We start from the raw sequence: 21,185 nt of genomic DNA on the forward strand, positions 1-21,185 counted from the left end.
CGTCAACCTGCTATGACAGCTACCGAGGCGGAAATGCCAGGGAGGAGGTGCGCGGGCGAAGTGGTTTAGGAACGTAGCGTCTTGAGTTTGGTTGCTAAGCAACAGACTGGCTGATGGGGCCGGCGCACCCGCGTCACAGCCTCCAAGCACCCACAGGGGCGGCGCCTCTGAGCAGCTGTGGACTGCAGCCAGGGATGGGGTCGGGCATCCTGTCTTCCCTTTAACTGCTGCACCACCTTCAGTTCGCTCTTGCCGACAGTGGGTTTGGGCTGACCTCTGTGTACTGGATTAGCCTGCTGCATGACAGCATGTCACAGAGGTAGGTGTTTGGCAAACTTCATTTCTGCAGGACAGTTTGCAGGATTGGGGCCAGATTGCTGATACGGAGGAAACAGAAACTGACTCACAGAGGGAGTAAAAACAGGAGGGGAAATCCAATGTCTTTTAGCGTTAGTGATTTTAGATGTTTTTAGTAGCAGTAGTCGTAAAAATCTGACAGCATGACTTCTGTTTTTCTATGTTGCCCAGATTGTAGATCTCCTTGCAACCAGACAATAAGGTTAATATAGGCTGTGACAGGTTCGGTCACAGAGACCCCCTTGAGGCGGACACCTGATGTGTTGGAATTTCCTCTGAGCCCATTTTCCACTGCCAGCTTGGGACTCCAGAACCCTGTCTTTTTGAGCCAGACATGCTAGTTTGCTGCAACACAGACCTAGGTCTGGTCCACGCCCCAAAGCTGCAGACTTTAACCCGAAACTGCTCAGGAAGTCACCTATCTCCAGCACCCAGACACCCAGCTCCCAATGGGATCCAACCCCAAATAAATCCGTTTTACGCTGTATAAAGCTTATATAGGGTAAACTCATAAATTGTTCACCTTCTATAACACTGATAGAGAGATATGCACAGCTGTTTGCTCCCCCAGGTATTAATCACCTACTTTGAGTTAATAAAATCACTTTTTTGTTTATTAAGTATAAAAAGTAGGATTTAAATGGTTTCAAGTAATAACCAACAGAACAAAGTAAGTTACTAAGCAAAACAAAACACAACACACAAGTCTAAGCCTAATACATTTAAGAAACTGAATACAGGTAAATTTCCCCCTCAGTGATGTTCCAGTAAGCTTCTTTCTCATCTGGGCCCAATCCTTTTCCCCTGGTACAGTTCTTGTTAGTTCCAGCTCAGGTGGTAACTAGGGGTTTTCTCATGATGGCCAGCCTCCTTTGTTCTGTCCCACCCCCTTTTATAGCTTTTGCACAAGGCGGGAATGTTTTGTCTCTCTGTGTCCCCAACCTTCCTTAAACCTGGTGCTTTTCCATTTAGAAGATGGATTCCAGTACCAGGTGACATGATCACCTAAGACCTCATTCTCCATTCTTTCAGGGTTGGCCTGCAAGTACCCACGAAGGTTTGCAAGTAAACAGAGCCATTCACAACCAGTTGTCCTAGTTAATAGGAGCCATCAAGATTCCAAGCCACTATTAATGGCCCACACTTTGCATAATTACAGTGACCCCAGAGTTATATTTCATATTCCTAGTTTCAGACACAAGAACAATACATTCATACAAATAGGATGAACACACTCAGTAGATTATAAGCTTTGTAACGATACCTTACAAGAGACGTTTTGCATGAAGCATATTCCAGTTACATGATGACAGGTTTCAGAGTAACAGCCGTGTTAGTCTGTATTCGCAAAAAGAAAAGGAGTACTTGTGGCACCTTAGAGACTAACCAATTTATTTGAGCATGAGCTTTCGTGAGCTACAGCTCACTTCATGCATCCGATGAAGTGAGCTGTAGCTCACGAAAGCGCATGCTCAAATAAATTGGTTAGTCTCTAAGGTGCCACAAGTACTCCTTTTCTTTTTGCCAGTTACATGATATTTACACTCATTAGCATATTTCCATAAAACATATGAAGTGCACTTAGGCCTAGAGAGAAGCAAGGGTGAGCCAGCTGGGCTCATTTTCAACTAATGTCATTAATACTTTATTAGCAAGACAAACTGGGCAGATGTCATTTGAATGTGAACATAGTACTAGCATGGATTCCAGCACATTTTGGCCTGGCAGCAAAATGGCAGAGAAGGAAGCAAAAAAATGCTTTAAAAATGCAGCAATTGATATAAAGAGTCCTTTGAGTAAGAAGGAATTTGAAAATTTAGTTAAAAAGGATTTTAAAAGGTATGCGAGGAATTGTGGACCAAGGAGAAAAGAGGACGAGGATTCTATGAAGTATACCCCAAAATAGAGGATAATGTGCTACTGTACTACAAAGGTATGCAAGGTGAAGTACTTCTAGTTAGGCCATTAACTGGTTACTGTGGTTTGAATAATGATAATTTATATTTATTGAATAGACATAAAGATGTGTTATGTAACATATGTAAGATTAAAGAAATGGTTGCTCACCTGATATGGGACTGCAGGGAGTGTTCCCCAGGAAAGAAAGCCTCTTTATGAAAAACTTATGTTTTCAGGAGACAGAATATACTGTTAGGTTTGAGAGTAACAGCCATGTTAGTCTGTATTCGCAAAAAGAAAAGGAGTACTTGTGGCACCTTAGAGACTAACCAGTTTAATTGAGCATAAGCTTTCGTGAGCTACAGCTCACTTCATTGATGAAGTGAGCTGTAGCTCACGAAAGCTTATGCTCAAATAAATTGGTTAGTCTCTAAGGTGCCACAAGTACTCCTTTTCTTTTTGAGAATATACTGTGAGGGTTTAGTGAGAACCTCAGGAAAGTAGGGTAATAGTAAAAAATATCTACTGTGTTTTTTTTTTAAGGATATCAAGCAGCATAAGAGAGTGTAGTAGCATGAATGTACAAGGAATAGACAAAGTGGCAGTTATAGACTCAGTAGGTAAGTGTGCTTCTCCATAAAACATAATGTAACCCTGTTTGTGTTTTTTTCTGGGGAGCCTTGGAATTTCAGGGTCTTGGGTTGCTCCTTCCCCAAAGCCTTGTTGGTGTTTCCCTGAAGCTCCCTAATGGTTTGCTGCAATCTCTGAGATACCCTTGCATGATCTGTCTTGTTTTGGCATCTAAGGCATAGCGACCATCTCCCCCACAGTTGTAACAGAAACCTTCTCGCCGGCTATCACCCCTCCTGATACTCTTGAGGATGGCAAAGTATGGCCACTTCTCAGGTCAAATCTCTCAGTGCCGCTGCCTCTGATGGGGCATCTTCCATCTCTCCAAGCACTGTGGTGGTGTGACTCCCTGCCTTCTTCGGCTGCACCACTGCGTCCATTTGCAACAATCACTCCTCCTCTTCACGTATCTCTTGAATGAGCTTGTGGAATGGGGGTAGGTTTTGGGCCCACTCCCTCAGCTGCAGTTGCCACCACATCAACCCATCTTGTTGGGTGCCCTGAAGGATCTGGTCCAACCTAGTGGAATCAATGTGCTTGGTGGGGATGCCTTCCTTCCGCACTACCTGCCATAGCAAATCCTCTAGTCTCCTGATGAAATCCGACAATCATTCATGGGGCTCCTGATAGGTATGGCTGAAACGATAATACAGGTCTTCACTGCAATTAGTAGCACCGTAGACACTCTCAAGAGTGGTTAAATAGTCTTGCACGGTGGCAGCTAGTTAGGAGCCTTTCAGGGCTCAGACAATTCGCATGGCAGATCCCCTCAGACTCTCAAGCACACGTTTCTGCTTCTCAGCATCAGAGCATTCCCACTCTTGGACAAGTGGCACCGTAAAATCCCACCAGGTCTCATAATCATCCTCCCCTGAGGGTAAAGAGGACACCCCCCGACAAAGAACGTAACTGCTTGTATGGCGCACTTTCATATGCCGGCTTCAATGCATCTTTGAGAGCATTTCCCAGTGCTTTGGCCCATCCAACCAGGCTGGGTGCTGTGGGTGTTGGAGCCCCTCCTAATGCCAAAATTAATTCCTCTCTTATCCACTTTTCATCCACCATCAGAGCTTGCAATTTCTGCACTAAAGAATCCACCTCAAGTGACACGGGCACACTAGTAGGGGACTGCTCTGCCCCCAGAATTGTCCAGGGGATACCACCTCCTTGCACCTCTTTGGGCACTTTATCAAGATCTACTTCCTTGGAGTGAGTACATAGTGCTACCATGCCCTTCACTTTGCCGTTGTAAATACAAGGGTGGACCTTCACTCCCCCCAGTATTTCAGCTGCATCTAGGCCCTCCTCAATTTCATTCGGTTCCATCTCTTCTGGGAACCCCGCCACCAGCACAGCTTTGGTTACTGGGATTTGTGCCCCTCGGCACAGGTCTTCTAGTAATTCCTTCTCCATTTTATTTTATTTTTTAACTAAGTCACTCAGGAGTTTCTTTGTGAAGGAGAGTCTAGGGCGCACAACGTAGGTGTGTGCATGTGTGTACTGCAAAATCCTTATCCGGGCCACCAGGTGTAACTTTAGCACCCTCATGGCCAAGATGGAGTTTGCTCTGCAGGCAGCTCTGGGCAAGAGAAGGCGCGCGCAGGAATGCAACAGGAAAAATTCCTTCCACCCCAGGGGCATCTGTTCCAAACCTCACAGAGTGAACCCACCGGAAAAGTACAATGGATATAAGAAAGGGAAATATTTATTTACAGAGGGATGAGAGGAGAAAAATAACAAGGGGAAATATAGGGGGAGCAGTAAAACATAGGGTTGCATTCAAACCAAGGCCCCACAGGCCCAGTTGTAGCACAGTCTGAAAGGGCAGACACCGAGCAATGTGTCTGCACACAAAGTTCAGGAGTCCTGAGCAAAGTTCCAATCTGGCAGTGAGTCTTGGGTGCTCCTGGTCATCTTCAACGCCAGTAAACTTTCCCCAGCAAACCCCTCCGGTGCCCTCTTCTGCCGCTCTCTGCAAAGCCACACAGAGCGACCACCTCCCCACTTAACTAACTAGCAGCCTCCCTCCTTATTCCCAATGCAGAGTCACAAGCCCCAGTACTCACAGCCCCATGCAGCTCTGGGTAGCAGTAAAACTGGGTCCAGGTCCGGCCTGTCCTTCTTGGGCAATTTCTCCCTGGCACAGTGCTCCTCCTGGCTCCTGTCCTAGGGTGTCCCTGACTGGCTGCCCTGTCCTTCCCAGGCTTCACGCAGGTTTACTTTGCGAGGGCCTGCTTGCTGCAGCCCTTCTCTCTCTGGAGCTCCAGAGCCACACCCTGGAGTTTCCCTCCTTTCTCTCACTGCTCCCCCTTGCCCCTTAGGAAAATGATTTAAAGGGGCCATGCTCTCTAAACCCCAAAGGGGTTACAATCAGAAGGTGTTGTCATGTATAAGAAATAGACCCCTCAGATATCTGCTAGAAGTAAGCATGACCACAGTATGCATCCGACAAAGTGGATATTCACCCATGAAAGCTTATGCTCCAATACGTCTGTTAGTCTATAAGGTGCCACAGGACTCTTTGCTACTTTTACAGATCCAGACTAACACGGCTACCCCTCTGATACTATGACCAGAGAGGGGTTCATGCTGTATTTGGGTCCCCTAGTTTATTAGTAGCCATTCCTAAACTAGTCATTAAGCAGTGTACTGCTGTCTCTCTAATCTAGGGTCATGCACAAGATTTTCCCTTCATGGCTTTTCTTTTAATTTTATTTTTTAAAAGTCTTTTCTGATTCCTGGCAATGATGATATCTCTTTTCTGCACTCCCTTGTATTTCAGACACTGAAGCAGAGAACGTCTCTGTCCCTTACTCTTCTTTATCACCTTGATTGCTTGCTTAGTTCTATTGTCTGGGTTTAGCCTGTGCTTTGTGTTTCCTTCCCTAATCTGGTTGTTGGTTCCTTACTGGGTGAACATGTGCTTTAGCTCAGCTCAGTTTGCTGCAGTGAGGTCATCTGCTACTATGAGCTGTGTGGGGACTTGCGGTAGTCCAGCTGTTTTAATTGGTTAATAAAGCACTTTGAGCACATTTTGGCTTTGGGTGGGGTTTGCTCTAATGATTTGGAAGCTGGTTGTAATAAGATGTAAGGAGTGAATAGCTATATAATGAGGGGCTCAAACTTTCATTTGAATTTTGATTGTCTAGTGCTTTGTGGTGAAGGGGGGGGGCGGCATATTTATTTGCTGTCCTGGTTGATGTAGCATGAGAACTTAACTGTTCTTTTCTGGCTGGTGATCAGGATGAGGGAAGTGATCCAGTTCTGCTCCATGGTGGACTGTTGCTATGTACATAAAACGTTTGTCGTTGGACTGCAAATGTAAGGTTGCTATAGAGATTTTATAGGTTGCTATAGTTATAACTGTCTGTTAAACTAGAGCCCTAGACTTTACTCTCAATTGGTTGGGTTATACTACTGAACAGCTCTAGCAGTAGTCTTAATGATGGATAGTGTGTCTATCTCATTTCACAGGTCTTTATTCAGTGGGTTTGTAAACAGTCTTTTGTTCCCAACTGTGTTTATGATGAGACTACCTGGGTATGCATAAACTAGGGTGTGTTCAATCTCCATGTGTGTAATACACCATTAGTCTGTGTTATCTTGGAGTGCTCTAAAATGTCTTTCTGAAGCACTTTTTCTGAGTTGACCAGTAGACCGTTGTGTTGCAGTAACTGTCAGAAGGTGTGAACTATTTTTTGAAATGTTATTCTGTACTTGATGCCTTTATAACAAATCTATTTTGTAGCATTTCTAAGAGCCAGTCCTGGTACCGGATTAAACAAATCTTTTGTCTCAAAGTCTATGAAATAGAACAAGAGAAAATGTGCCTTTATTTTTACTATGTTTGAGCTTCTGATGAAGTAAAGATGTGGTTGGTGGGTAGCTCATCAGTCCCATTTAATTCTCATGGAGTATGTTGCTGAAGGTGACCTATTATCTTGCTTTATTGAGAATGCTACAGAATAGTTTGGGGATATTGCTATTTGAGTTGAGAGTAACTCTGCTCAAAACTCCCATATAGGTGCTGCTAGAGACAAAGTCTGGAGATGGAGAGAAGGAAATTCTTTCTGAGGGCCCTGAGGAAAGAACTCAAGATACACAAATCAAATAACTTTGCAAGCAGCTGGACCAGAAGAGATACTTGAGTGGGTTAAAATCTCTGAAGGTGTGCTTTGAGGGGACAAGCCACTCCCTTAGCATTTACTTTGGAAAGGATTATCGTAGGCACTAAGGGATCTTTGTTTACTTGAGACTCTGTAAAGTGAACCATTGATGAACCTCCCAGGAAAATTCCCCTGACAATCTAAAAGAAAAGAAGTACTTGGGGCACCTTAGAGACTAACCAATTTAAAGGTGCCACGAGTACTCCTTTTCTTTTTGCGAATACAGACTAACACGGCTGTTACTCTGAAACCAATCTAAAAGAAAAACATTGTTTCCTGGAGTGATGGAACTTTTTGAAAAAAGGTGGCTGCTGGAGAGTCTTCCACAGTTGTACTAATTCTCTTGCAGTCTTTTCATCAAGAGATTCTTGTCTGGGGGACAGAGACTCGGATCATCTGTCTAAGCAGGGGCTTTACATCTGAGTGATATGAAGCTGAGTGTGGAGATCACTGACAGGTCTGAAAAGGGAAGGATTGAGGCTGCCTCATCCCTCTCGAGCCACGAGCCACGTTGCTGCCTCAAGGCATGTGAGTGTTGGTGTCTTTGATCTGCTATTGGCATGACCTAACGAGCCAACTATTTCCTACAGCACCAAATTAGTACAGAGTGACTTTAAATCTAGTTTAGGGTGCCAGATTAAACCCCTTTTAAAATATTAGTAGGAAGCAGGTGAAAATGTATTTGTTGTTTGGCATTTTTTTTTTTGTAGCCACCTGTTTCTAGTATCCATGGAGTAAATTTGGAGCCCATCACTGAGTGTTACTGGAGGATTATGAAGCAGAACTGACTCATGGTATAGCTGGTGCAGGTCAAAGAATGCAACTGCCTTCTCAAAATAACACTTAGCATGTGCCCTACATGTTGAAATACCTTTTACAAAGTCTGACTAATGAATGAGGCTACAGGTCAGCCTGCTGACATGCTCACTCACTGTTGCTTGAAGGAAGAACATTTCCACTTGCTTTTGTAGGAACTCCTTCTACTGCTCTAGCTAGGATCTGCTTACTTGGGCTGCTTCTCATCTGTTGCATGTGGATGCCCTCATCAACTGTTCCTCTCCACTTGCTTAGAAACTGAATTTACCAATCAAGAATTTAGGAATGGGTGGCTTTCCAATAGAGGCGTTGGGGAGAGGGCCTAGGAGAGGAAGCCTAAGTATAACTGTCCTGGTTCTCTCACTATGGTTCTGCTCCCAGTGGATATGCTGTGCAGGTCACCAGCTTCTCTTGCTCTCAAACCAACTCTTTCCTTGTTGATCTTAGATTTCATCTCCTCTAGGGTGCAGCCTTGCTCACACCTCCATCTGATCTCATTCCATAGGCTCAAATTGGATGTGAGAGATGGAAAAGGACTATGGGCCACTTCTCCTTTGGACCCCCTCTCCAGTCCAGAGCCGTCTAGTTTAAATGTCCCAGGGGATGGGGTTACCACCACTTCTCATGGGAGACCACTCTGCAACCTAATCCAGCTTGCTGTTGGGATATCCAGCCTGCATTTTTCTTTCTTTAATTTAATCACATTAGTCCTATGGATCCCTCTATCACTGGATCATCTTCAGTAACTGCTCCAATTTTCCTGTTTACACCCTTTCAATGCTACAATTGCATAACTTTTTCTCTCCTTAGTCAGCATTTAACCAGGAGTACTTATTCCCAAATAGCAAACTAATTACCTCATTGTCAAGTTTGCTAAATCCAGTGTAAAACACTGCATCCCCGTGAATAACAAAGGTTGTGTAACCTTACTCTGGCACCCAACACACCACTAGCCAGACAAAAAGGCAGTCAGGTTCTGCCCTGAGGAGTTTCCATTACAAAGGAGACTGCAGAGGGGATGGGATGACATTAAAAAGGGGTGCTACAGGAAGAGCAAAGGGTGTGGCAGTACGATAATAAGCTGTACATAAGAATGCCATATGGGGAGCAGGTGTAGGTAGACGGGGAAGACACATACCAATCTCTCTCCTCTCCCTGAGCAGTGGGGGGAAGTGCCAGGAGCCTACTCCTCTCTACTGCCCTGATGCAGGTGGAAAAGAGTGTGCATGTGGAGCCATCATGGGGGGAAGAGAGAGGGGAGGAGTTTGGGGCTCAGACTGAATCCCCTACCTTGGATCGCTGACAGTCACTGAGAAAAGCTGCCTGCTGAACACCTGCCACAGCAGCTCCAACATGGAGGAGACTCTGCAAGGGTGCTGCTGGTGCCTCTCTACAGCCCCATTATATGTGTGACACGGGTAAGAGGGCAGCAGGAATGAATTCCATATATGGCCTGATGCTGATCAGTTACAGGAAGGGAGTGTCCCTGACTACCCAGTTAAACTGGCTTCCTGAGTGTGCTGGTCAGGGTGATTGTGTAGGGTACCCAGGAACCATGTGAGGAGTCTTTGGGGTGGGGTGGGCAGAGCTGGGGGTTCTGTCTTAATCTCCATAAACTAGACCAGCAGTTCTCAAAGTGTGGGTTGGGACCCCATTTTAATGGAGTTGCTAGGGCTGGCATTAGACTTACTGGGGCCCGGGGATGAAGCCGAAGCCCTCTGGCTTTGGCTCTGGGTGGCATGGCTCAGGTTACAGGCCCCCTGCCCAGGGCTGAAGCCCATGTGCTTGGGCTTGGGCCTTCTCGCTCAGGCCAGGGGGGTTTGGGTGGGTTCAGGCTTTGGTCCCCCCTCTTGGGGTCGTGTAGTAATTTTTGTTGTCCGAGGGGGGTCATGGTGCAATGAAGTTTGAGAATCCCTGAACTAGACTGAGCGTGCAAAATTACTGGCTGCGTTACACCTCAGCTATTCCTTGCGACTTCTGCTCTGGGGTTCGATCTCAGTGAAAGATGGCTCCTGGGTCAGTGATTTTCAGAAGTGTTAGTCACAAGCTCTGGCATGTCTTCTACAGGGGATAGGTTGGTCCAGCAGCAGAGACCAGCTGTGCTACCGGCTCTTGTGACTTTTAAAATCATTAAATCTTGTGATAATGTCTTTCTTAAGCTCCACTCCTGACAGCAAGAACCTCCGCTTCCCATTTTGTAACCAGGGGCAGGGTGGGGGAAGGAGGCATCTAGCCCTTGGCTTTGTGTGGGGGAAGACTGAGAGCTTGAACCGAGCACCCCTGCCAGGGCAGTCCCTACGCATGCGCAGAATATGCAGCTCCGTAGGGCACCATGAAATTTGGGGCACCAAATAGCCCCAAATTTTATGGTGCCCTGGGCAGCTGCCTGCTGCATACCCAGTAGCACCAGCTCTGGCAACCAGCCCTATCCCGCGTGGAGGGCACCCAAATGGCAAGGGACGGCCCTGGCCCCTGCAGTCCCAAACCGGCAAGGGACTAAACACTCCCGAATGTATGTACAGAAATCCATTCTCAGGTCTCTGGGGGGCCTGACGTGGGGCGTGTGAACGCTTGGGGTTGGCAACGCCCTCTGTCCGCCTCGGCCGGGCCCGGATCTCTGGCCCTGCTGGGCCCATGAAGGTCTGGCTGGGTCACGCTGAAAGGTTCTTGTCTGTGATGTGGCTGGGCCCGGGGGCCTAGGGCCAGGAGTCCAAAGGGGAACCCCCAGAACCCAACCCCCTGGCCCGGCCCCGCCTACCGTGGGGCGGCTCCCTCGCAGTCAGCTGAGCGCAGGGGCGGCGCCAGGGCCGCGGGCTCTCAGGTGACCTGCGGGTGACTCAGGCTGCGTCGCGCTTCCCGGATTCTCCTCTCCCCGCTCAGATGCCGGCCGGGACCATGCTCGCCCTGACCGTGGCTCTGCTCCTGGCCCTGGGCTCCGTGGCGCGGGCCGAGCCCCTCAGATTCGTGGACTGCGGTGAGTGGCTCCTGCCCTGCCCGGCTCCACGGGGCGCTGCGGGCTCTGGCGCTGCCTGGCCAAGCCCCGCTCCTGCAGCCCCGGGCCGCGTGCCGCACAACACCTCCCCGCGCCAGGCTGGGGCGGCTCAGCCTCGGAACTGAGGAGCCCACGAACCCCTGGGAGGGTTGGGGAGGGGGTGAAAGGTGCAGGGAAGTCTTGGGGAGGGTATTTTGCCTGTTGGCTGGCTGGCTGGCTCGGGTCCTGAAGGGTTTCCTAGCGCCCTCCCCGCCCACCTGGGAGTTGCTGTCAAGGTTCCTCCACCTTTCCCTTACTAAGCATCCCCTGGCCCCCATAGGGAGCACTTAATGTGTCTGTAACCCCCTTCTCCAGTACCTAGCGGAGTCCTTAGCTACGCAGGTTAACCTTGTTGCTCCCTGACTGACAGTACTTGTAAGACACTGCACGCTCCCTCCGTGTTCCTCTTTTAAGTCCTAGGCTACAGACTGGTGGCTGGTATGTCTCTGGTCTGTTGAGAAACCAAGGAGAGACTTTCCCTAGCAGCGGTTCTCTGCTTGTTCAGCTAAGGGTGAATTTAGGGCCTGGGCTACTACAGTGAGGAGATCCATAAAGTACCTGCATTTCTTGCTTCAAGCTTCACCGGCTCTCCAAACCATTTTGCTCCATGTTAATTGTTTAAATAGCGTTAATAGTGAGTGTCCAGATTTGTGCCAGGTGTCATACAGAGCCAGTCTCGTCTCTATTAGGCTTGCACTAAGTACAGATAGCAGCCTCTGACTCTCTCTTTCTGTGGAGAGCAGCCATGGAAAATTCATGCACATCCCATTGAATAAGTAACTCCTGGAGTTTCCAGCTCAGTTTCCCAGTGCCCCTTTGAGAGCAATGGGAAGTCCTCTCTTATTCAGCCTCATGTGCATCCAACTCTCTCCCCATCTAGCCAGCTTTTGTTAGAATTTCAAAATGAATAGCTTAATGAAGGGCCGGAGATATAATCTCTGTCTGCATTCAACAGTGTTTCCCAATCTTCCTGAAACATTAACTTAAAAGTGGTTTGGAGCTGACGCTGTCACGGGACTGAAAGCTTCCTCCCACAATGCTTACAAGTAATCAGCAAACACTCACCGAAGTAGGCTGAAAGGAGGCAGTTCAGGAAAATCTACACTTACCAGTGATGGAAGTGTGTGTGTGTATGTGTGTGTATATATATATATATATATATATATATATATAAAAAAACCTATAGCAACTCTCTGGCTGCCATCCTAGAACTGAAAGCTCTTCCGAGTAGGGACCCTGGGCTAGATTCACAAAGTCGATTTAGGAGTTAAGGATTGCAATGCTTAGGTGACCTGTCACCCAGTGGAATAATTTGCAGCCTCACCTCAGGGGAGATTTAGGGACCTATGTAAGGGATTCTCAGAAGCCAGCGAGCTGAGTAAGGAGTGCTACCTAAGCTAGCCAGGAGTGAAATGCAAGGGAAAGGGGTGGGGATTAAGGCCCAGATCCACAAAGATACTTAGGCAACTAACCCCCATTGATCTGAGTCCTAAGCACCTGACTGACAGGCCGGAGGCCTCTCTCTGTTTGGAATTCTCAGCTATGAACCTTCTCCTGGTATTAGGTGCCTAAACCAGGTCAGCCCGGAGTGTGCCCCACCCCACCCCATCACAGCTAATAGCCCAGTGCCTGGGGCCCTCACTGGGGATGTGGGAAGCCTGATTTCAAGTCCCTGCTCTGCCTGACTTGGAGCAAGAACTTGAACCCAGGTCTCCTGTGTTCCAGAGGACTGCCCTAACTGCCAGGCTATGTGGGAAGCTGTTCTGCTTTGTATAAATATTCATTAGGCTGGAGAGAGAGATTGACTCTATAGCAGAGGTGGGCAAACTACAGCCCACAGGCCACATCCCGCCGTCCTGCCTGGCTCTTGAGCTCCCAGCTGGGGAGGCCCCCCAGCCACTCCTCTTGCGCCCGCCCACCTCCCAGACTTTCCAATAAGCCAGTCCTGGAGCAGGGGGTCCTGGGAGTGGGCGGTCAGGGGACAAGGAGCAGGGGGGTTGGATGGGTCGGGGATTTTACCTAGGGAGGTGGTAGAATCTCCTTCCTTAGAAGTTTTTAAGGTCAGGCTTGACAAAGCCCTGGCTGGGATGATTTAATTGGGGATTGGTCCTGCTTTGAGCAGGGGGTTGGACTAGATGACCTCCTGAGGTCCCTTCCAACCCTGATATTCTATGATTCTGAGGGAGGCAATCAAAGGGTGGGGAGGGGGTGGGGGCCAGCCTGTTTGGGGAAGCACAGTCTTCCCTACCCAGCCCTCCATACCATTTTGCAACCCCGATGTGGCCCTCAGGCCAAAAAGTTTGCCCACCCCTCCTCTATAGCCTGGTGGTCAGAGTGCTCAGCTGGGCTGTGGGAGAATCAGATTCAATTCTCAGCTCCAAATTAGGCAGCATGGGAATTCCAACCCGAGTGTCTCACATCCCAGATGAGTACAGAAACCACAGGGCTAGTGAGTATTCTGGGACCCATGCCTGCTGCCCCCCAGCTGTCCTTTGTATGAGTTAAATGTACTGTGAGCCTGCCTAATGCATTGGGCCCCATAAGAGGGAGAAGAGAATCCCACTGGGGCTTAGGTGTGAGCAAGGGCTCTAAGCACCTTGTTAGTTGTGAGGTGGCATCAGGACTGAGGTGGTTTTGTGCATGCCCACTGGCAGAAATATAGGAGTTTAAATCCCTATACGTGCCTACAGAGTTAGGCAGCAGCTGAGCAGGGGTTTTGTTAGTGCCAGTGGCACCTAAATGTTGGGCCTGAAGGGCCGGTTAGGCACCTAAGGAGCTAGATTCACAAAGTGACTTGTCTTGTTTGTTCTGCACCTTGTACTTTATGGCCCTGCTTCTGGTAGAGAGGCGGCTGGGGTGATAACCGCCTCTGAACAATGGGTAATGATAAACGGCAAGATATCAAGTTGCGGGCTGGTATCCACTGGGATTCTGTAAACTACATTGATCCAGGCAGGCCATCTTGTGGAACAATCTCACTAATCTGAAAGAGGTGCATAAAGAGCATATCAGCAAAGTTGAGCAATAACACTACATTGGGTAGTGTTCAGAGACCAGTCGGGGCAGAGAAATAACACAGAGGCCTATGGAGAATAAAGGCAGGAAGGGGCTGTTTTTTAAAGGTATTTAGATGCCTAAAGATTCAGATAGGTTCCGAATGTGACTTCTCCCCTCACCCCCTCCCAGGGTGGAGGAGGGAGAAACCAGTGACCAGTCATGCTGAGAAAGACCTAGGAATCCTAATGGATGATGGCAGAGCTGTTGATAAGCCAACACAAACATTATGTATCGGCTTTTATATGAACCATGGCTCAATATGTAGCTTCTGAGGGGAGGTCACAATGACACAGTGTTTGTTAAAATAAAGACAAGGATGATATGGGGAACAAAGGGATGAAGTGACCTTCCCTCCCTCCAATCTAACTCACCTCTGGCCTCCATAAACAAGATAGGGTGGCCGTTGTAAAATGACAGATTGCTCTTTCTCAAAGGCGAGAAGAGACTGGAAAGCAGGGCTTTTTTGGCTAATTAGAAAGATATCTCCAAGGCTGCTTTGTGTTGGTCACATTGAGTTTAGTAATAAACCTTCTTAACTTATATCCCAGTAACTAAGATAAAGATAAATTTCTCCCCAATGCAGTGAAGCCAGAGAACTCTAAAGCTTTGTCATAGCATTGTACTCTGCAAGAGACTGAGACTTCCCTGGTATTGATAAATACTCAATGCTGTCTTTGTCTTCCACGGCCTGTCTTTAGGGCCTACTTAGTGCATGCCCACCCACTGAAAGCACTACGGTTGCAGATGAGGGCCTTTGGGCACTGGGAAGGTTTAATTGATCTTGTACTGCACTCCAGTGCTCCCAGGTGAAACACTATTTGAAAAATATTACTAAACTTGCCTTGTCCCATTCAGTCTTGACAAACAGCAGCAGAGTCTGTCTGTGTATACCCGGAAGTGGCTGCAGAGAGAGGCCCAGCATGTAGTCTGTTCCCTCCCCTGAAGGACGTGTATTTCAGGGCATGCGTTGGTATAGACAAGACAAAACCCTTCATAGTCACTAGAACTCAGAGTGAGGACACTTGGCCATTTAAATAGCCCCCTTCTTCCTCTGTGGACACTACTGTCATGTGTCATGTCTGTCACCAAGCAGAGCCTGGCCTCCTTTCTATCCTACCAAGGCCAGGGTTGACTTATAACTCCCTTCTCTGCTACCAGCGTCCTTTCCTCTCCCCCCTGCTCATCCGATAGTTCATCCTCTGCTGTTTTCCTGTTGTGACAGTTGCAGATTCCTCCCTCTCTCCTCCATTTCATCCCACGTGATCTTCCTTTCTGGCTGTTCTTACCATGTTTCCTCCTCCTTGAATCTCTGCACTGACTTTCCCACTAAACCCAAGCTTCCCCTTCTTGTCTCTAGCCCTGCTTACCTAAAGAAGCTGGTTTTTCCACCTTCCCCTGCAGTCCCTGCACCTCACCCAGTATTTTCTTCTGCCCACTGCCTTGTCCTCAGATCCATCGCTGGAGGCCATTGCGCTAGAAGAGGTGGGGAACAATCCTGTGCTAGTACCAGGGAGCTGGATTAGATGGTCCCTAATAGTGTCTCTTCCAGTCCTAAGTGTTAATTAATCTCCTTCACCGGGCCCATGCTGCCCCCATGGCTGGCACTGTCTCCCCGTGAATGTAGTTAGAGAAAAGGCTTGGAGAGGTACATTGTGCTGCCATCTCCTGAAACCCCACCTATTACACCCCAGCAGGTCATTCTGCTGCCCTGGCTGCTTCATGCTGCCCTGCACTCGTAACGCACACACCTCGTGGGTGTGGTGTTCTGTCCCATCTAGTGGCACTTGGACCACTTAGAGTTTAATGAGTTTGCTCTACAGCCTTAGCTAACAGCCATATGTTTTTTAGCTTGTGGTAGAGGCTCATACACTGAGCTCCAGAGGTCCCAGGTTCAATCCCGCCCGCCGACACCTGGGGTCTGTTGCTGTTACTCACCCACTCAGATTCCCTGTGTTCCAGAGCAGGGTTTTGCTTTTCTCTATGGACCGTTGAAAAGCATCATTTATAGCTCAGTACAAACTGTGGTGCCAATTCGGGGATGGGGACAGGACATATCATGTCCCCTTCCTCCCCCCCCACCCCCGTTTTTGCACTTCCTTAAGCAGTGGTCTTGTACTAAATCAGTACTCTGCTGCAGGAGCGGTCCAGAGCATTGCAATGCCACTGAAATTTGACCCAGCCATCCCTCTGTACAGACAGAGACACAGCCAGGCCAAATTTCAGTGAGTGGCGTTGTGACCTGATGCATAGGGTTACAATGCCACTCAAACTTGGCCCAGACCGTTCTCTGTCCAGATGGAGGGCTGCCAAGCCAAATGGTTTTGCAACCTGGTGCACGGGGACTGCCAAGAATTCACTTCCTGATAGCATTGACTCATGCAATGGTGACTTGATTATGGTCTAAAAGTACCTAAGTGGGGAACCAACATTTGATAATGGGCTCTTCAGTCTAGCAGAGAAAGTATAACACGGTCCAATGGCTGGAACTTGAAGCTAGACATATTCAGACTGGAAATAAAGCGTAAATATTACCTCACGCACCTTGACACTCTAAATTTTTAACAGTGTAAGTAATTAACCATTGGAACAACCAAAGGCTGTGGTGGGTTCTTGCTCTCTGGCAATTTCTAAAATATATGCTCCAGGAATTATTTTGGGAAGGTCTATGGCCTGTGTGACACAAGAGGTCAGACTAGATCAGTGGTTCTCAAACTTTTATACTGGTGACCCCTTTCACATAGCAAGCGTCTGAGTGTGAAACCCCTTACATATTTTTAAAAAGTGTGTTTAATTTAGAACACCATTATAAACGCTGGCAAAGCAGGATTTGGGGTGGAGGCTGATAGCTCGTGACCCCTCATGTAATAACCTCCTGACCCCTGGACTAAATAACCCTGTAAATAACCTCCTGACCCCTGAGAACCCCTGGACTAAATGATCCCAATGGTCCCTTCTGGGTTGGGATCTATGAAAAAGAGAGAGAGGGGAGACTCCCTGATTGAGAGAGAGGGTCCCGGGGGGGGGGGGGTGAGAGAGAGAGGGGAGTAGAATGGGGTCCCTGATGGAGGAGGGGTGGGGACTGGAATTTGCTTAGTTTGACTTGGTGCCACTGAATACAAATAATGCAAAACTCCGAGAGCTAGAGCTGCTAACACCCAATTTGCCAGTATGGACCTTGCCCTGGCAAGGTCTATAGTTGTCCCACCTAATAGGGCTCCCACTCCTTCCCTAGGGAAACTTTCAAACCTAAGCAATCCACATCTCCTCTTCACCCCCCAATTTGTCCTACTTCAACCTAATCACAAAGCACCTTCTTTGTGCAGAGTGGGTGGGTCTCCTCATTGTGCAAAGCTCCCAACATCTCTGGGCCATGTAAATCAGAGAGGTCATTTAGTCCATCATCATCCCCATCCCCACTCTCTCTGCTGAGGCAGGGCCAAGTAAACCTAGAGCATCCATAACAGGGGTTTTTGTCCAACCTGTCTTAACCCTCCACAGATGAGGATTCCATGGCCTCCCTAGTTAACCTCTTCCGTTGTTTAACTACCCTCATCATTAAGGCTAAGATTTTGTTACAGATATTTTTAGTAAAAGTGAGGGACAGGTCACAGGCAATAAAGAAAAGTACAGGGAAGCAGTGACCTGTCCCTCACTTTTACTAAAAAATCCGTAACAAAATGGGGATCTGCAGGTCCCCACATGGCCTGCAGCGGGGATAGAAGCTGAGGGGGCCCCACTATGAGTTGGGTGTCAGTGCTCCAGAGTCCCCTGCTGCCTATGGCTAGGAGCTGAGGGGGCCCCCACTGTGGGTTGGATGTGGGGGCCCGCTCCCTGCAGCAGCTGGGGGCTGCGGGGTCACCCCACCACCCACAGTGGCCGGGAGCTCCAGAGTACTTCCACCGCCTGCAGCTTGGGCCCACGGTGGCCAGGAGCAGTGGGGTACCCTGCCACATCCAGGAGCTGTGGGGTACCCCCACTGTCTGCAATGGCTTGGAACTCCAGGGGACCGCCAGAGGCAGTGGGGGTAACCTGCAACTCCCTGCTCCGGCGGGAGGCGGGGAACTCTGCAGCTCCCAACCGCCACAAGCTGAAGTCATGGTTTCTGTGACTTCCAGTGACCTCCATGATTAAATTGTAGCCTTGCTCCTCATTAATAAGCTTGTGTCTAATCTAGATCTCCCTTGCTGCTGACTAGGCTGATGACTTCTTGTGCTACATTCAGTGGACATGGAGAACAATTGATCACTGTCCTTTTATAATAACCTTTCACATATTTGAAGATTTATCCGGTCCCTGCTCAGCCCTCTCCTCTTTAGACTAAACAGGAGGAAGGGTTGAAAGAATTGGCCATTAGTCATATTTTCTAAACTTCTCATTTTTTTTGAACTGCTCTGGACTCTCTCCAGTTTGTTCACAAAGTAACTCTAGCTGGAGCCTCGTTAGTCTCCAAGACTCTTTGCTTTAAGGGGCGTGTATGTCTTATGCCATGTCTGGCATTGCTGGTGTGTGCATGTCATGTTCACTAGGACTGGGTGTTACGCTGCTTGGAGGCCTCTGACTATGGGTAACAGGACCCTAAAATGACCAAATTCTTGTTTGTTCTTGCAGGCTCCAAAGATGGGAGCATCACAGAAGTGAATGTGAGCCCCTGCCCCACACAGCCTTGCCAGCTCCAGAAAGGGATGTCCTACAGCGTCAATGTCACCTTCTCCAGCAGTAAGAGCAGAACATGCTACTTTAGGGGTTGAGCTTCTATAGGGGTGGTGGCTTCTCTGCAGCGGTGGGTGGAGATGGGAGGGCAGAAGGGGAGGTAACCACTTTTCATCCCTGAGACTTGCCTGCAGCAGTTGGAGATGTGGGGAAGGATGGCTGGGAAGTGTCCTCACAGCAGGAGAGAAATGAAGAGCATCTACTGGTGACCTCATCCTACATTGCATCCCTATGAGCTTTAGGGGACACTGCATGGGGTGGAAATGGTGCCCTGCCCTAATAGCTCTGTAGCTGTGGGCAGCTGCTCATCTCCCTCTCATCCCTTTCCCTGTCTGCAGAGATCGAGAGCCAGGGCAGCACAGCGAAGGTGTATGGGGAGATGCTCCATGTGGACGTACCCTTTCCCATCCCTGAGCCTGATGGATGCAAGTGTGGGATCCAGTGCCCCATTGAGAAAGGCCATTCCTACAGCTACCTGAACAAGCTGCCTGTGAAAAGCGAGTACCCCAGTGTAAGTACCCACAAGCCAGCTCCAAGTCTCGGAGCTACCCACCCTGGTCAGGGCTCAGCCCCGCAGCATGTCTTTCAGCAAGGAGGCCCTTTTATCCTTGGGAATAGGGGGTGCATGGGAGGTCACCTGTCAGGAGTCACCTCTGCTCCATGCACTATTTTCTCCAAAACCGGTCTCCAATTCCTGATCCTATGCCAGGCCTGTCAGGGGGAGCAGCTTGGTTGTGACTGCAGGGGTTGGGGAAGGTGTGTACAGTGTTTGCAGGCCCCTTTCCGGGCAGTGTTTCCAGATAACCTCCTTCCAGAGCCTGTGACTCTGAGAGTCATGGCCCTGCACCAGCTCTTCCCTCCTAGCCCTAGTGCCTCATGGTGATGGGGAGCTTAATGAAAATTTCAGCTCAAAGGGCCAGGACTTTTCTTAACAGACACAGTGCAAGTCCCTCTATCACCACAGTAGGGTCAGTATTGACTTGGAGGGTGGAGTGCTAATCCTTAGAGATCTTCCAGCCAACCCTGCTTAGTATGCAAGATGTTCTGGGTGTACAGCGTAGCTGGAATTAGCCTGCTGCAGCTCACCTGGCTCCCAGTCTGCTTCCAGAGGTGCAGTTTCTCCCATAATTGGGGGCAGAGGGGTGGGTTTTCTCCTTCCTCACCCCACAAAAAACTTAGGCTGCCTCCATGCCTGAGGACCAGTAACTCCCTGCACACTCTCACATCCTTTATCTCTTCCAGATTAAACTGATCGTCAAGTGGGAGCTGATTGATGACCAAAATGAGATGTTGTTCTGCTGGAAGATACCTGTCCAGATCACCAGCTAAGGAGCCCTGCTTGCCGCTTTGGGGGAGGGGAGAGTAGAAGTGAAAACATAGATCAGACTTTTCTTATATAATGGGCATTTCCTGGCATCTGCTTCAAAATTCTGCAGCCTCTAAGCAGCCGGCACTGTGTTGTCCCAAAGCTGAGGTACAGTTGCTGCAGGGGCATCAATAGGCAGAGGGCTCAACTCCCTGCAACTTAAGAGGGGGCAGAGTCTGGCAGCCATTGGTGGCAGTGGCTGAGCAGCACATTGCTGGAGTTCTGCCATGGTTTCTGTCCCTTGAAATGAGCCTCTCTCTCTCTAATGCAATGGGGCTGGTGTCAGCTGCTGCCTGTTAACCCTTGAGTGCCTGTCCTGATAGAATGCTGCTGCATCCCTCTGCTTTTCTCCTGCTCAGTCATGACCAGAGCGTTCCTGCGACCTGCATCTGCCATCCAGAGCCAATGGAGGGTGAAGAGAGGGGACTGGCCCTGCCACTTGTCTTCCATGAGCACTGGTGTTTCCTTGGCCCAGCAGTGGCCAGCGGCTCTACAGCTGGGAGAATGCTTCCTCTGTGCAGGCGCAAACCCAAACCTCATGCAGCATCTCTGCAGGGATGACTCTTACTAACCAGTGATTTGCACTGTCTATTAATTCACATGGAGCTGCTGCTGGGGGCTCTTTACCCCTAACCTCTTTTTATAACTTTCCTTTTTAATAAAGGCTCAATAAAAACTACCACCTGCCTGTTTTACTTTGTCTGATGGGGTGGCCAGTGTAAGGTATCATCTTCAAGCTGGGGCCAGAGATGCCACTATTATTATGCGAGAGGAGTGGATGATGGCCCAGCTGAGGATGCAGCCAGTCCCTGCACTGTGCTGGTATGAGGAAGCAGCTTGATGCCACAGCCCACTGCCAGGCTGGACATATGATCTCCCCTCAGTTATAGGAAAGGAAAAACATAGTAGGAGTTAAGGCTACTCACCAGCTAGTAGTAAAATGTCCCTTCAGGGCTGTGTACCCTAAATTTAAAAGGGCCACCTCCCCCTAAAGAGAGAGTCTGGGCAAATGTTGCCAGAAGACAGTGGCCCTCCACTGGGGAATTAAAGGAAGGTGCTCCTGCTGCACTGTGTGCATCACCATGTATGGACTCTTCTTCCCAGGATCTGAGCGGTCAGGCTAGGCAGAGATGAGGCAGGGATAGTCCTGACC

At 48.8% G+C, this 21,185-nt stretch overlaps 1 protein-coding gene across 3 annotated transcripts; it reads left to right on the top strand.

Annotated features, from left to right (window-relative positions):
• Positions 1-186: 186 nt before the first annotated feature.
• On the top strand, positions 187-20,711 carry NPC2 (NPC intracellular cholesterol transporter 2). Of its 3 annotated transcripts, XM_084630980.1 has the most exons (5): positions 195-319; positions 2,800-2,876; positions 18,565-18,672; positions 19,005-19,177; positions 19,909-20,711. In XM_084630980.1, the coding sequence occupies exons 1-5, from the start codon at positions 309-311 to the stop codon at positions 19,993-19,995; spliced, it is 456 nt and encodes a 151-aa protein (XP_084487106.1). In that variant the 5' UTR covers positions 195-308; the 3' UTR covers positions 19,996-20,711. The 3 variants fall into 3 exon arrangements, with proteins under 3 accessions (XP_084487107.1, XP_084487106.1, XP_084487105.1); XM_084630981.1 differs by lacking the exon at positions 2,800-2,876 and having other exon boundaries at positions 187-319; XM_084630979.1 differs by lacking the exons at positions 195-319; positions 2,800-2,876 and adding an exon at positions 10,657-10,842.
• Positions 20,712-21,185: the final 474 nt, after the last annotated feature.

Source organism: Lepidochelys olivacea (genome assembly GCF_965140295.1).
Source record: "Lepidochelys olivacea isolate rLepOli2 genome assembly, chromosome: 6".
Classification (NCBI taxonomy): Eukaryota; Metazoa; Chordata; order Testudines; family Cheloniidae; genus Lepidochelys; species Lepidochelys olivacea.

Bases quoted from the DNA above. Each gene is read 5' to 3' on its own strand.
- NPC2 (XM_084630979.1), top strand. From the start codon at position 10,749: ATGCCGGCCGGGACCATGCTCGCCCTGACCGTGGCTCTGCTCCTGGCC. The intron at 10,843-18,564 runs GTGAGTGGCTCC...TTGTTCTTGCAG, and splicing joins CCTCAGATTCGTGGACTGCG to GCTCCAAAGATGGGAGCATC. The intron at 19,178-19,908 runs GTAAGTACCCAC...TATCTCTTCCAG, and splicing joins TGAAAAGCGAGTACCCCAGT to ATTAAACTGATCGTCAAGTG.